General features: G+C 40.4%; 1 protein-coding gene across 1 annotated transcript in view; it reads right to left on the bottom strand.

Annotated features, from left to right (window-relative positions):
- ZNF804B (zinc finger protein 804B) overlaps positions 1-15,356 on the bottom strand; it is a 488,693-nt gene extending 473,337 nt beyond the window's left edge. The window contains exon 1 of the mRNA XM_041728240.1: positions 14,970-15,356. Within this exon, the coding sequence (XP_041584174.1) occupies positions 14,970-15,077 (108 nt within the window). The 5' untranslated portion in view covers positions 15,078-15,356. The remainder of the gene's footprint in view (positions 1-14,969) is intronic.
- Between the last annotated feature and the right edge of the window lie 558 nt (positions 15,357-15,914).

Below are 15,914 nucleotides of genomic sequence, written 5' to 3'. Positions count from 1 at the left end.
AACAAATCTGTGTATACGTGGACCAGGCAGTTCAAACCTGTGCTCTCTGAGGGCCAAGGGTACTAGCTGGAGACATGTAAATTGCATATCCACAGAGCTCTTTGCCAGCTGGTTTCTGGTTAGGTCTGCCAGTGGAAAGCACTGGTGGGGAAGTTAGAAAAATGAAAGGAGTCATGATTTCCTTCCTTCTGCTTCTCCCTGAAGCTGCCTGGGCATCTCAGCACTCCTGGGTTCTGGTAGTGGTAGGCAACTGCTGACCTCTGCTACCATGGCACAGCATCCCTCTCAGGCACCAGCCAGCCACTCGGGCAGGGAGGCCAGCAGAGAAGGTGCCTGCAAACTCTCAGATGCCCACGGCACAGACACCTCTGGTGCTTTCAGAAGCAGCAGCGGCAGCAGGACCACCAAGAGTAAGGTTTCGAGGGTTTAGGGAATACCATTTTCTCTTTGCCCCTTCAGCCCCAGGGACTGTCATGACTTCCTACAATTACTAATCTCTGGGGAACAGCACCTTCCCCTTTTCTCTCCCTCAGGCTATTCAACACATTTGTAAAGAATTCCTTGCATTGTACACCCTCTTTTTGAAAAGCTAAGAATGGTTTTGCTATCCTGACTAGACACTGATAAAAATGCCTTTGCAACAATGATATTCATGGATTGAATACCATCTATGTGTGCCAAAAGCAGAATGTATGTGTATAAGAGCTAGTACTGATACATGGACCCTAATATTTACTCCTAATGGGAACCTATGTATACCATATACAATCCTCCTTTCAAATATTTTACTGTAATGGGTCTTTATTGGGGAGAGAAAGTGATGGATAAAACACACACACACACACACACACACACACCTGTTTGGTTCATTAGAATTTCCAAAGGCAGTGAAAGATATTTAAACACAATAATGAGGCTGGATGCTTATCAGTACAGAGACAGCAGCTTTAGATTAAATATCTCTCTCTAATAGAAAAAGAGGAGAAAAAAATTCCTTCCACAAGGCAGCAAGATCATAACAACAACTCATCTACTTAACTCGATTTGCTTTGACAAAAACAACAGGAAAATGTATCATTGTCATGAATTAAAGTGGCATCGGGAAAGTAGGGCACACTGAGCAGTTTCATTAAGAAAGTTGTGAAAACACGGGGCTGCTATTTGCAATGGTTGTGTCAAACATAAAGCTAACTGGCCTCAAAGCCTGTGCTTCTCTTCCCATCAAGATGCAAGCCTAGTAAAGAGCCATCTGAGAGGTTCATCCAAAAGAATAGCTTCAACCAGTTGATGTTATAGTGTCAAGTTCCCAGCCAGTGCTGAGAACGTGTTAATGGATCAAGGACACCTGTCTGTGACAGAATGAGCCAATTGTTCCAAGGGTAACCATCAGCTGCTTTTCACTGTGCACTTACTAAGTGCTAGACACTATGCTGGCTCGCTCACATCTCACATCAACCCTAGAAGACCAGTAACATCCCTCGAGAGCAAGCTGAGGACCAAAGTGGTGGTGCAGGCACATAGCTGGTTGGAGCTGAGGAGGACAGGTCTGTTCAGCTCTCAGATCAATGTAGCTTAACTACTTCTCTCTCTCTCTCTCTCTCTCTCTCTCTCTAAATTATACCTATTTATTCATGAGAGACACACAGAGAGAGGCAGAGACATAGGCAGAGGGAGAAGCAGGCTCCCTCCTGGGACCCAATGTAGGACTCGATCCCAGGACCCTAGGATCACACCCTGAGCCAAAGGCAGACACTCAACCACTGAGCCACCCAGGCATCCCTTACCTACTTTTCTACACTGAATACAAGGAGGGAAAATGTCCATGACCCCAGCATAAAACTGTAGGGGCAGGAGGGATAAATGCATAGAATAAGACAAAATACATGCATAAAGAACAAAACAAAACCTTATCCACAACACAGGTTTTTATCTTAAAATGTGAAATAAATATAAAAACATGCAACTTTTGTTTACATACGAGTACGAGGAGAGACTTTTAGTGGGCATAGATGAATTTCAGAGATCTAAAGAAGTGATTATTGCATTAGATTTTCAAAGTTATTATACTAATGGTCTCTAATACCTTTGACCAAACCTCCTTAATAAGAGTTTCTATAATTGATTCAAAATATTCTTTAAAGCTTCCACTTTATTTGTTTTCTTGATGGAAATGTTATATATCCTTAAGGCAAGAGAACAGTTATTTAGCCAGACCACCCCCAAATTACCCTAATAAGAGAGCAAAGAGGTGTATCTAGGGTGAACTTTAAACCCTATCATTCCTGTGTATATATCTATGAAGTTTTCTCTCCTTATACAAAAAGGCCTAATTATAATGCATTTATTCTACTAGTAACTAAGCTAATGATGACTCAAGTTTGGTATTCTTATTTTCTTGTTTATAAATCACTTCTGGTTTTGTGTATAACGACAACAACAAGAGCCATGGTTATCTATCTCAGTTGGCACAACCCACAGAAAGTAATGAGAAGTTTCATGTCAGAGCTACTCCAGAGTATTTAACTCTGTAGTGAGATTAAAAGTCACATTCTTACCTGAGATGATCTCCTCGTTACATGGCCAACAGGATCCTACCTGGCTGGACCTTATCTGCCTTGTCTTATACTTTCACCAGCCTCCCTGTCCAGATACAGAGGGAAAGGTGAGGGGGCTTTCACCATCCTGTAGCAGAAGCAGTTGTGTTTCTGTCTAGCTTGCCTTGCTTCTGGGATTTCCTTCAAACAAAGCATACACATCATCGCTTTCAAAATAAAACAACCTGAAAACCACTGGTCAAACATTAGTGTCGTTTCCAAACTGGGAGGGAAGCAAGATGTTTGCAGGTTGCAGATTCTTTCCACATTTCACCAGGCACAGCACTCATCAAGATCAGAAACTGAATCTTAGGGCTGGCCTTATAGTCTTGACTTAACCAGGAATTTAAAACTTTACATGCCTAGATTTTTGTCACAGAAGATCGCACATTGTATTCCAGTTTGCTGTCTACTGAGTCCAATTCTAAGATCTTCAGATTAAGTGATATTTATATACATAAGTCTACCCAAGGCCACTCTCATGAATATCTTTATGCCAATTATGATTTATCGCTCGTTATGCTTTCTTACCTGCTCTGTTCCCTGTGGAGAACTGGTTTTCTCTATCACTTTCAGGGGTGGAGTCCACCCTGATGATCACAGAGTATGGCATTGAGTATGGCTTAAAAACAAAACAAAAAGACGACAAATTCACAGCAAAGTGATCTACATAAGGAAGGTTTATTATTCTTTATTACTTTTCCTTTATAACACTGTTTCACAAATCTTCCTTGTATGATGAAAAACAAATCATCAGTGACTGTCACCAAAGATTTTCTAGGAACATTAGGCAGAACTCTTGAACTCATACTATATATACAGCATATGGGGATTGGAAGATGAGCATTACATTTTATTGAAAATATATGGTCAGTTCTTTAAATATACTTAAATTCATTTAAATTAGGATTGATTAGTGTATATATAAGCATTGTTTGGGTTTTATCTATAATCCTCTTGGCAATAATCCTGTTTCCATAGTAACGCAAATGTATTTTATCCTCATGGATGCGTGTGAAATTATAACAACTTTTGTAATAAAGTTTACAGATCATTTGCACATAAATTTCATTTTTTTATGAGAAGTCCAAGCTAGAGGTTTCTTTCCTTGAATCATTTATTGTTATCTTGCCACTAAATACATAATTCACATCTCCTCTCAAATAATGAAAACTCAACAGCGCCATTCCTAACCGCTTGCAAGAGATTACTAAATCTACATGATGGTCGGATCTTTGAATTTCAACATGTAATATTAAAGAAAAGATAATGAAATACTTCACAGATGTCACCCTGGATATAATCCATGTGTTTTATTAGAATAAATCCATTCTTTTTTACCTAATCAGGATTCTTTTGTTCACTTGTTTCAAATAGTTAACAAGTTTGCTTCACAAAGCAGAGAAATGAAGCAGCTGAAACACTGTGTCATTATTACACTGACCCAAAAAAAATGGGCCTTAATTCAAAAGTTTGCTGGCAGTTGAGCTTCAAATATATGCATTCTTTACTAAAACTCATTCGACATCATTTAAAAAAAAATAAGGCAGTTTATAATCTGGTGTAAGGACATTCTCTCCTTTGAAGTAGGTGGTACTTGATAAGAGACATCTGGGTTTCCAGGGAGTTGTAATGTTCTCTAACTACATCTGAGGCTTTAAAAATCTATATTCAGGCACTTGGGTGTCTCAGTCAGTTAAGTGTCAGCCTTCAGCTCAGGTCATAATCCCAGGGTCTTGGGATAGAGCCCCACATCTGGCCCTGTTCAGTGGGGAGTCTACTTCTTCCTCTCCCACTGCATGCTGCTTCCCCTGCTGTGTTCTCTCTCTCTCTCTCTCTCTCTCTCTCTCTCTGTCTGCCTGCCTGTCTCTGTCAAATAAATAAATAAAATCCTTTAAAAAATAAAAAGCTATATGCTTATAATTCATGGCAATTTACATATTACACTACTCTTCAACACAAAAGTTAAAAAATAACTTTCCATGGAGATACTACTATGTCTAGTGCAGAAAATGTTCGGGATTTCATGAAATTATAATTATTACTTCGATTGATCCCATCACTTTTTATTTAAAAGTAATGCTTTCTGCCCCCCCCCCAGCAATTTGCAAATGCCCAAATCAAAGACTAAAGAAATTAAGAAAGATAGCCTTAAGATGTACCTCTGAAATGATCTGTTTTTTTGTGTTCTTAAGTACATCTTCCGTAAAGATGATGGATACAGTATAAAAAGGGAAATATCTGGGGGAAGTAGTTCAAAGTGTGGACTGTATTTTTCTAAATGTATGATAGTGTTTTACTGAGTTTACCATCTCTCAAGAATAGAAGAACTCTAAGTATATCCCAAAACTTGTATTACATTAAAAAGTATAATATATAAAGCACTTCGAGTTTCAGAAAATGCAACTAATGTATAAGAAAACAATGCAAGTGATGTTCAAGGAAGATTCATTCTCACAAATTTTTCAGTCCTTCACATGATTTAACAATGAAAATCCACCAGCTGTCTCTGAACAGTTGAAGGTATGTCATGTCCCAGGGGTAGATCTATCCCCTTTTTCCAAAGGGCAGGATCAGGAGCAGTGAGTAAAAGCAAGAGGGCAGTGGAGACATCTGGGTAGGGGCAGAAGGAGCCTCAGCATGAATTACAACAGTCTCACAGGAGGCTCAGTCACTTTTGTGAGCAGACGCTTCCCATCACTAGAAATGTTCACCCATGTCAAGAGTGGTTATATTAGCTTCCTATGGCTGCTCTAACAAATCACCACGAATTTACCAGTTTAAAAGAATACAAATGTATTATCTTTCAATCCATTAAATCAATAGTCTTACTGGGCTAAAATCAAGGTATAAGAGGGCTGTTATTTTTCTGGATGCTCTATGGGAGAATCCATTTACTTGCCTTGTTGAGCTTCAAGAGGTTGCCTGCATTATGGCCACTTCCTCTCTCTTTAAAGCCAGCAGCATAGCATCTTCAAAGCTCCCTCTCTGACTCTGACACTCCTGCTTCCCTCTTATAAAGGTCCTCATGATTATACTTGGCCCTCATGCATAATCCAGGACAACTGTCAATATCCTTAATTTAATCACATCTGCAAAGCCTGTTTTGCCATGTAACAGATTTGAAGGTTTTGGGGATTATAACATGAACATCTTTGGGGAGTTGTTATGGTCTATCATAGTGAAATATTTAAAAAAAATTATAGTGGGAGCCTAAACTGGATTGCTGAGGACCCTTCCAATATCGATATCCTACAAATAAGGCAAAGAAATCAAATATCTATTAAGTGTTAAAAAGTTTATTTGTATTAAGAAACTGACCACACAATTAACGTGATTTTCTCCATTCCAGATAGTATTACTATCTCTCTGTATGTCCACCTTAGATGTCTGGATATTTTAGCTAAAATTCATTGTTCAGGGACGCCTGGGTGGCTCAGTGGTTGAGTGTCTGCCTTCAGCTCAGGGAGTGATCCTGGGGTTCTGGAATCGAGTCCCACATCAGGCTCCTGCATGGAGCCTGCTTCTCCCTCTGCCTGTGTCTCTGCCTCTCTCTTTCCGTGTCTCTCATGAATAAATAAAATCTTTTAAAAAATAAAATAAAAGAAAATTCATTGTTCAGAAGAGATCCAAGCTTCTCTTACTAACAATGGCCGTATCTTGATTGATCCAAGAAAGAATAATTGCTGGCAAAATGTTGGAACGTGTGTGACTAACAAGTGTGAGCAATGGGAAAGTATTGGGAATTATGCAAAAACTACCTATGGCTGATCCAGGATGGTGCTTTCTCAAGAGCTATAGTGACCACTGATCAGGGAATTATTATTGTCTCTCTTTCAAAAGAAAGGAAAAATGACAGAGGGAAAGGGAGAAGAAAGAGAAGGAGGGGAAGAAGGGGGAGGCAAGAAGTCAGGAGAGGAGGATGGAAGGGGAGAGGGAGGAAAACCAAGAGACAGAGAAAGAAAGAAAAGGTGTAAGAACTACTGTTTTTTCCTCTTTATTATATACTCCTAAATAGGAAGGTAATAATCAAGTTCCTAACTTGTAATTCATTTCTAAGAAGCTATTAAATATGTGCCAATGAAATATATGGTTAACTAACTCATGTACAAATTTCATCTATTCATATATAGCCAATCTTCAGTCTCTTGTGGCCTTTAACAAAAATGTTCTGGAATGGTTATATGGAATAAAGCACTCTGCAATTTGGGTTAATAAGAAATATTAAATTATACTTGAAGCAATTGACCAAATGATCTTGGTGGATATTAAAGCGAGAAGCATTACCATGAAAACAGTGACCACTTAATCCATCAGTAGGACACTGTACATTCTAAAAGATTCTGGCTAACTAACCTGGGAGAAAAGTCTCTAAGGAAAAGTTTTCATCATGGAGGTACCAGCAGGACCAAAAGTGAACATATTTACATCAATTAAATTTCTACCAACTTCCTTTTTTCCCTACTGAAATCAATAATAAACCACAAGCTGCTGCTCAGCTCTTGGGATATAAGGAAAAGAGCAGGCATGACCTCAAGGATCTCATATCCTGTGACCAAAACGGAGACCAAGAAACAACTCCAGTAATAAGCTGAGCAATGGATGTGATGGCACCTGCAAGAGAAGTGCTTGATTCACGATAGAGACTCAGGGTGCAGTCACACGAGGACCCGACTCTTTAGTTAGGTCAAAAGAATACATAAGACATGGCACAAACAAAGTAAAAAAGAGGATTTGTGCCACGTGCAATGGAATAAAGGTCTAGAAATACGCATCATAGTCGAGAACTCTGAGTAGTTTGGTCAGCATAGGGTCAGGTGAAAAAACAGAGTGAAAGCTAAAGATATAGACAGGGTCTGAATCATGAAGATCCTAGATACCATCCAGCAACTCTGAACGTTTTAGAGATAATGTGAATGTAATTAATTTGGTCACCAGGATATCTCTTGACTTCATGTTTAGATGAAATACATCAATAGGAAGGGTCAGACTTCAGTGGAGCTCCATCCCCTCCATCATCACTCAGAAAAGGGGTCCACTGGTTATTTTCTGTGTAGAACATGATTATTTATTTCATTCACAAAGAAGAAACACATATAGCCTTTGCTTGCCAAGAAAAATGTTAGAGAATATAATTATTCATGGCAAAATGGAGATCTGGAAAGGACATATGTGTGTGTGGGGGGGGGAGGTACTGACTGTATTTGTTGCTCAGGAGGTAGATGGGACAAGTAAAGTGCTGAGTAATAGCTGTGGGAAGGTGGGCAGGGGAAGAACACTGGGAGGTAGATTCTGAATGGAGATACGGAGGAAGCTCTAAATTCTGAGCTAGAAATGAAAGTTAAACGTGGAGAGCGAACAGAGAAGAAACTTACATGCTTGGATTGGGAAGCTGACAGAATGGGGCGGTTCTCACCATTTGCAAGGGTTTGTATCTCTGGAGTTAGACATATATGCCAACGTTGACGCATAAGCCAAAAAAGGTACTGAAAACCCTGATAATCACGTACACAAAAGGAATAAAGATCAATGGCAATAGGAATAACAGGGAGGGAAAAGATTGTTTAGAAAAAAACCAAACTGGCAGCATCTGTTTCAAAATAAACTATATCCTGCCTCTCACACCCACGCTAAAGTGAAGTAAAATTTGCCAAAAGAAATTTGCCAATTGTCAAAGCAAAAAATTGGCAGCTCTGATTACACTTGCTACAAATGAACAAAATGAATACTCTCTATTCCATGAATCATTGTCAAAGCTGTCCAGTACAAAATCCTGAGTGGCATCCTTTTATTTAGATATTCTGTATTTTATTATTTATTTATAGCCTGACTCGCTTCCACAACAGAACTAAGTCATCTGAAGGAAACTTTATACGTTGAAACAATAAAATATAAATTTAAATGAATGAGAGCCATGGAAAATAAAATTACAATAAAAGCCGAACTGGGAATAGGAGATGAGCAGGGGTGGGGACATCGTGTTGTTCTGGATGCCAACTGCGATCCCCACAGCTTTGTTAAGCTACAGATTTATCTCTGAGTCTCCTACCAGCCAAAGAAGAAAAAAAATAGCTAACTCTAATAGCTCTTTTTATCCGTGAGGAAAGCATATTATCTGGTTTTCAGAAGTATATGTTTAAGTATTAGATATCAAATTTGAATGAAAGAAGGGGTTCGATGAATGTATGTTATCAGGGGCCAATCTTGGGAAAAGTAACATCACACACGAGTGAATGTTTCTAAAAGCCCCTTTCATTTCATATGCTATATAATATTCTTTAGCATTTTTTTTTGTCTTCAATAAGCCAACAAGGCCTTAGTTATAAGTGAGAATATTGCCTAAGGTATAACGTAACTCATCTTTCCAGAATTTCTTTTGGAAATTCAGTAAGTACTTCCAAAGCAAGAGAGACTGTGGAACTTGGTGACTGGTATATTCCTATCATCATCATAACTACACTTTGTCGTGAAAGCCTATCAAATATTTAATTTCTCTCTCCACACCTTATCCCCTAAGTAAACCTGACTCACACTATCTACAAAAGGCTGTCACTTGTCATTTTATAAGGATTACCCAAAAAAACCGTACTTGTTAAAACCAAGATTTTTCAAGCAAAGTAGCATTTTTACTTCAATTTTGATTCAAATTACTTTCTACAAAATATGTACATATATACTCAAGAATTATTCTGACAATGTGTATTTTGAACAAACCAAATTCACCCTGAAATGCACTTCAGAGAGTTATTTGAAATATATACTACTCTTTTTGCTCCTTGCTCCCAATACAGCCTAAAACCTACTGATATTTCGAGCTCTGTTAATACATACCACACGAAAAATATGCATCATAGTGCATACAAATTATACAACAAAGGTCTCATAATTACGCTTTCAACTACAAATGATTAAGTTCTATGTTAAATATCAACCTAATTTCACCTACACATGATACCAATCTGTTTTGTTTTTATTTTGTTTCCAAATTATGGAGCAGAAATTTAAAATAGAGGTTATCTTAACTGTATGTCTAAAAGAAACAAAGGATTTGATTTATCAAATTTTAATTATGAAATAAACATAGAATAATCTAATAAAAGTCATGAACTCTACCATTCAAATACTCATTTGATTTTTCTTACTTATGGGAAACTTCCAAAGGCAGATAAACACAAATTTCAGACGTAAAAAGTTGACACTTCTTTTTGAAAGCATAAATGTCAACTACAAGTCTCTGAAATCAGTTAGTTGGGGGAAAGAAGAAAGCGCTGAAAAGGCGGTGAGAAGAAAGGAGTGTGCTTAATACAACATTCGTCATAATAAAGAAAACATGATTATAAAAATCATAACTGAGTCCTCTTTATTGCAAATATCTAAATGTTTCAGTAGGCAGTATTACCTATTCATGAATTCCAAAAGAGGAGGCAGGTGACTTCTCTACAGGAGACCATATCTTCATGATTAAACTTGGCACATGAAAAGTGCATCAGTTTGAGAGCATTCTTAGATGTGTTTAACTTGGTACTTATTAAACATAATGAAAACACAATGGAAAAGTATAGGCATTAGAAAAAACAACAAAGTTGTGTATGCACTCATTGCTTTGTGTAAGGAGTTCTGTGAAGAGATGTATCCTCAAGGTAATTGGTTTCTAGAACTTTTTTTGATTTATACATATGCATTTTTAATTTTAAAAAGGGAGCTTTATACAATTTTTTAGTCCACTGAAAATGCTGGCTTCTTTTTTTGCCACCTCGTTCCACTCGGCAATTTAGTCAGATACATAATTTAGAATAAGATCACTAAACAGAACAAAATAACAACAAAAACAAAATCCAAGGCCCCTGATCTGTTGCTCAGATGAAAATCCCAAGAGTTTCCTTCATATCCAACATTTGGAAGGAAGATAATAAGCATCTCCAGAAACAGGTAATCCTAGATGTCTAACTATGGTACTCTCAGTAATAGGTGCTTCTTAAGAAGTGTCACTCTATGTAAGCTTCAAAAGTATAGTAATAGGCTAAACATGCACCATGGACAAAATATACAACTTATGATTGTGATTAATATTTCATCAATTGGTAACCTGAATGACATTCGTACTATTAACCACACACAAATTAACTAACAAACCATACTCAAATCTGAATTTGAGACAATACTTTCATTAATTAATAATAAATTCAAACATATTTTTGGCACTACATAGAGGATATTTTTTTTTTTTATTGAATCCAAACTTGGTGACAGAAGAACTCAGAAGTTCACACACAAAAAGTGAATTCACCTATAGACTGTTTTCTTAATGAGTGTTTCAATTATAATAACAAAGTTTTACTGTTAACATACTTGATGGGAAAGGGCTTTACAATGTAATACCTCGTTACTTCTTAGGTTTGAGCGCTGATAACATTACATCTGTATGCCTGTGTGCGTGCCTATGGACATGCATGTGGGTGCATGTGTATGTGTATATCACATGGATTTTTAAAGTCATTGTCCAGTCATTTTATTTCAGAGTTGTGATAGGGTAGGAGATACATATCCTAAAATGTGAGAGGGTACAAATTTATTTTCTAAACTTAGAGACTCTTATCATTAAGTACTACGTAGCACTCAATGGCATACAAAGTACTATGTAATATTCTGTCATTTTTCTTTTCTTTAATCTATCCCAGGATTTAAAGTAACATAAACTATCTCATCAATTATTCACATTCTAATTAGGATGGAAAGCAGTATGCTATTTTTTTTCATATCAAGTCTCCAAAAGAAGAGAGATGCAACACAGAACACATTTGCATGTGTTCACTTTGAAGATAGGAGCTGAATTTCACTCCAGGATTTCCAGTTTGCTGATCTGTGGAGACTGTTTGGGGGTAAAATGCTTTATTTATTTCTCAAGTATCCCACTAAGTATCTATTATAAGAACTCCATGTAATGATTCAATGTTTTCTAAATGAAATTCTTTGAAATAAAAATGTATATAAATGTAATAATTTCCTGTGTACCGTCAGTTTAATATCACATGTCCAGATTCTACAGGCATGTGATTTGAACATGACAAATGTATATAACTACTTTGAATATATAAATGAAGAATTACATCCAGAAGATACTGAAATGTTAACTTTATACTATCCAGGTAGGGGTGTGTGTGTGTGTGTGTGTGTGTGTGTGTGTGTGTGTGTCTATCAGGAGAAATTCTTATTACATCAAGAGGAATTGTGGTTTTTACACTATTTATAACAAAGTTACAAAATAGTCTCATTCAATAACTGTGTTATGTGCTACTTTTAAACAGCTTTATTAAAACAGAAAAATAGGAATTAAAATAGAAAGGACACTTGGATTAAGAGAGTAAGAGCCAAAGTTGAAGTATTGCAGACCTCAGTAAGAATGAGTTAAATCAATTAATGATTGTATCCCAATCCAGAGTCCCAGATAAACTGAGTCTCGGTGAGTGGAAATAATCCAAGTCAATGACGGAGAGGTTAATTTGTGCCCCAAATGGGCACCAAATTTGAAAAAAAAAAAAACAATAAAAAGATACTGTCAGAATAGATAAGTGTTTTAAGGAAAAAAAATAGATGACTGTATATTGTGGATCTGTGAGCTTAATATTTATGTTGATGAAAAAAATCAATAAATGTCTGTCAACCTGAAATTAACAGGGGTATGTGTATTGCTTAATATAAAAAGAGAAATGACGTATAGCCACAGTTTTCAGCTTCATGCTTCACAACTCATTAATAAAGATGGCAAACCTACACTCATCTATACTAGAAAACTGTTACTTAGATGCTCAAAAGTCTAGGGTCCAGAAGGTAGTGACCTATTTTAATCTAGGAAGAAAGACTAAGTGTCATGTAATGTGAAGGCAATGACTTGTCTCAAAAACCTGCTCGTGACAGAAAATGAATGAACATCAATTTTTCACACACTGCCTAGCTCATGTGAGAAACTACTGAAACTTTGAAAAAAATCATTCAAATTCCAAAGTAAAATGTAAAAGAAGACAAATATATCAGATGTAGGAAGCCCATATACAGGCTAAATTGGATATTTTTTTGAATGCTACAAATGTAATTTAAGCACACTCAGACGTGTGTAAATATTGGAGAGAACAAGCCCAAAGTATAGCACCTAGATAAAAGTAAATGAATTAGTATTTAGTAAACATGACCCCAGCAGTGAATGAGAATAATGTCCTGTGGCTGTGAGCACCTGGTCAGCCAGTAGCGCCATGGGGGTTACGGGTTGTCTTGTCACAACGACCACATTCATGCATCCTGTCCCTGGGATATCAATCAGGCCTCTAGGAGATGAGTGACCACAGAGGAGAAGGAAGGACACCTTCTGACCATGTGACAAAAATTTCCTCTGCAAGCCTTTTAGATTTTGGAAGATTAGTTCCATATTCTAAGCAACTTAACTAGAACTGAACAATGTAGGAACTCTGAAGTAATTCTTCCTTTATCCTGTGAACTATTAAGGCATATATACTATACACACTCCCCGATTCAGATTTCCATAACCAAAGAGAGGGTTTTGGAACACAGCCACAGAGATTATCAAAGCACGGAACACTAATACCTATGAGAAAGGTGGAACATTCTAGGTTTTCAAGATGAAATGAGCTTGTAGGAAAAACTTGATAGATTTAAGTTTGCTATAAGGAAGATTCTGACACTGTGGGTTGTTAAACATTAAGGTGGTTTGCTGAGACTGCAGAAACTCCAATCCTGAGAATCTTTAAAAATAGAAAGAATTCAGACCAGCTGCTCAGAAGGACTGAATGTGGGCTTTCTTCAACTAAAACTCTCCAAGACCCCTCTAGTCCTAAGAAATTTATTGTAAATATAAATTGTGTGTTCCATCTAACACTTCTGCTTTGGCACCATGTAGTTGAGGCGGTGGGAGGGATTGCAACGACCCACATTTACAGTGCATAAAAACATGTGAGGCACTAGTGTGTCATAATTAGGAGTCCTAGTGATAGCTCTGGGTACGTGGACTTTCTGACTTTAAATTTCTCATGCAAATCACAGATAGCTCTTAATCAAAAGTTTTCAAGATGTATTGCAATTTTGAATAATTCAGGCTAATGAAGCATTAAACCATGATGAAAAGTACAAAAAATAAATAAAAATCAGGCAACTTAAGTTTTCTCTGTTCATATCATACAGACTTAAAATACTGGTTTTTCTACTAAACTAGAAAACTTGTCCTTTGTCAGTTATTAAGAGTCCAAAACTTTTTTTTTAATATGCCATAACATTTTTTTTTAAAATACATTTGAATCTGTAAAATATCAGTCTCTAGCATCTACCAATTATAAGTAATATATCGAAGTCCTACAGTCTGGTAACGATTTCCCAGAGTTAGGAGTCTCCCATGGTTTGTCTCCCTCTCTAATTTTTCTCACTCAGCTCTCCTCCTTTCTCTTATAGTCCAGGCAGAAGGGGAGGTGGGTGGAGGGTTGGGGTAACTGGGTGACCTGCAATGAGAAGGGCACTTGACGGGATGAGCACTGGGTGTTATACTATACTTTGTCAAATTGAATTTAAATTTCTTAAAAAAATGTAAAAAGAAAAAAATAAACAGTAGTAACTTCTCCAGGAAAACAAATAGATAAAATAAATATCTAAAAAAAAAAAAAAAAAAAAAGAATACTTGAATAAATCAAATAGTTAAGTACATTCAATAGTGCATTAAGTTGAGCGATCACTCCCATGGCGTGTAAATCCATCTGTACCTAATACCACCAACTACCCACTTCCTATTTCCACAAAGGACTCCGGCGTTCCTTAAGGAACCTACACAGTTAGTGTCGGCACGCAACACCTTTCCATCCGCCGGCACCCTGATGCAAAATGTGGAAGAAGTTAATTTTCTCATAAAGTAACCGCAGCGTGATTCAACTGATCTCAACTGATGAGTTCACAAAGCCTGGCTGCAAAGTGCCCCTCGAACTTTCTACCCTGCCCAAATCGGTGGATTCCGAACTTGACACAGCGCTCGGGAGCTACCGTCAGCGCAGCCCTGCAGTGAACAGCCGCATTCGGTGAATACTTGCACCGTGCGCCGGGCACTGTGGATGCCAATGACCGCGTGGAACGTACACGTGTCGACACGCACCCTCACCGCGGACAGTCTGACAATAAATGGCAAAAACAGACACAGTGGCCTCCCGGGTAGGGCAGATAGCCACCACCGGCGAGCTCGTTATGCCCGGACAAGGGCTCGCTCGCTCGCTCTCTCTCTTTCTTTCTTTTTCTTTTTGTTTCTCTTGATTTTGCACGCGCGTTGTGGGTGTGGGTGTGGGTGTGGGTGTGGGTGTGGGTGTGGGTGCGCGCGCGTGTGCAGGTTACCGGAGAGGCAGATCCGTTCTTGCAGAGGGGCCCTCGGAAGACTCCTTTGATGCCCCGGTAGTGCCCATTGCTGAGATGTCTCGAACTGATGACCAGGTAACAAGCCATGGGGGTCCGAGCGGGGCGCGCTGCGGGTCCCCCCCGGCCAGCCCCCGGCCAGCCCCCGGCCAGCCCCCGGCGCGGGAGCGCGGGAGCGCGGGCTGCTTCCTCAGCGGCGACGGTGACTGCCACCTCCCGAGGAGCAGCGGCCAGCGGCGAGCAGGGGACGCGGCGGCCGCGCGCCCCCGCTCCTCGCCCCGCGCGGGGCTCCGGCTGCCGGCGGCGGCGGCGGCGGCCACACAGCTCTCAGGGGACCCGGCGAGCCAGTCCACATGCTGCTCCGGCGACGTGGCTGCTCAGCCGCGGGCCGGCGGTGTCGTCTGTCTCAGGACAACTTCCTGGGTCCGCGGGGCAATCCGGAGCTCCCGCCCCGTCGCGCCCCCGCCCCGCCGTCGCCCCCGGCGCGCCCCCGGGGGCTCGGGCTCGGGCTGCGGGCGGCGCGGGAGGCGGCGGCGGCCCGGGGGCAGCGCGCGCGACGGGGGCGCGGCCACCTGTGAGCCCGAGCGGTTAGCGCCCCCGCGCCGGGCCGCCGGCTGGAGGCGGGGGGCGCGCGGGGCGGCGGCGCGCGGAGGGGGCGGCGGAGGGGGCGGCGGCGGCGGCGGCGGCGGCGGCGGAGGGGCGGGACGCGCGGCGCGGGCATCCCGGGCCCCGCCGCCCCGGCGCCCCGCTCGCTCGCCCGCCGCGCCCGCGGGCCGGCTCGGCAGCGAGCGTGGGGGCGGGGCCCGGGGCGGCGGGGCGCGGGGGCGGGGGCGCCGGGGCGGGGGGAGCGGGGGGAGCGGGGGGAGCGGCGCCTCCACCTTGCGCTGCCCGCCCGCCTGCAGCGCGCTCGGGCGCCCGGGCTGCCGG

This window comes from Vulpes lagopus, chromosome 13 (assembly GCF_018345385.1).
Source record: "Vulpes lagopus strain Blue_001 chromosome 13, ASM1834538v1, whole genome shotgun sequence".
NCBI lineage: Eukaryota > Metazoa > Chordata > Mammalia > Carnivora > Canidae > Vulpes > Vulpes lagopus.
Note: the sequence above shows the minus strand (reverse complement) of the source record. Positions and strands in the feature narration are given on the sequence as shown.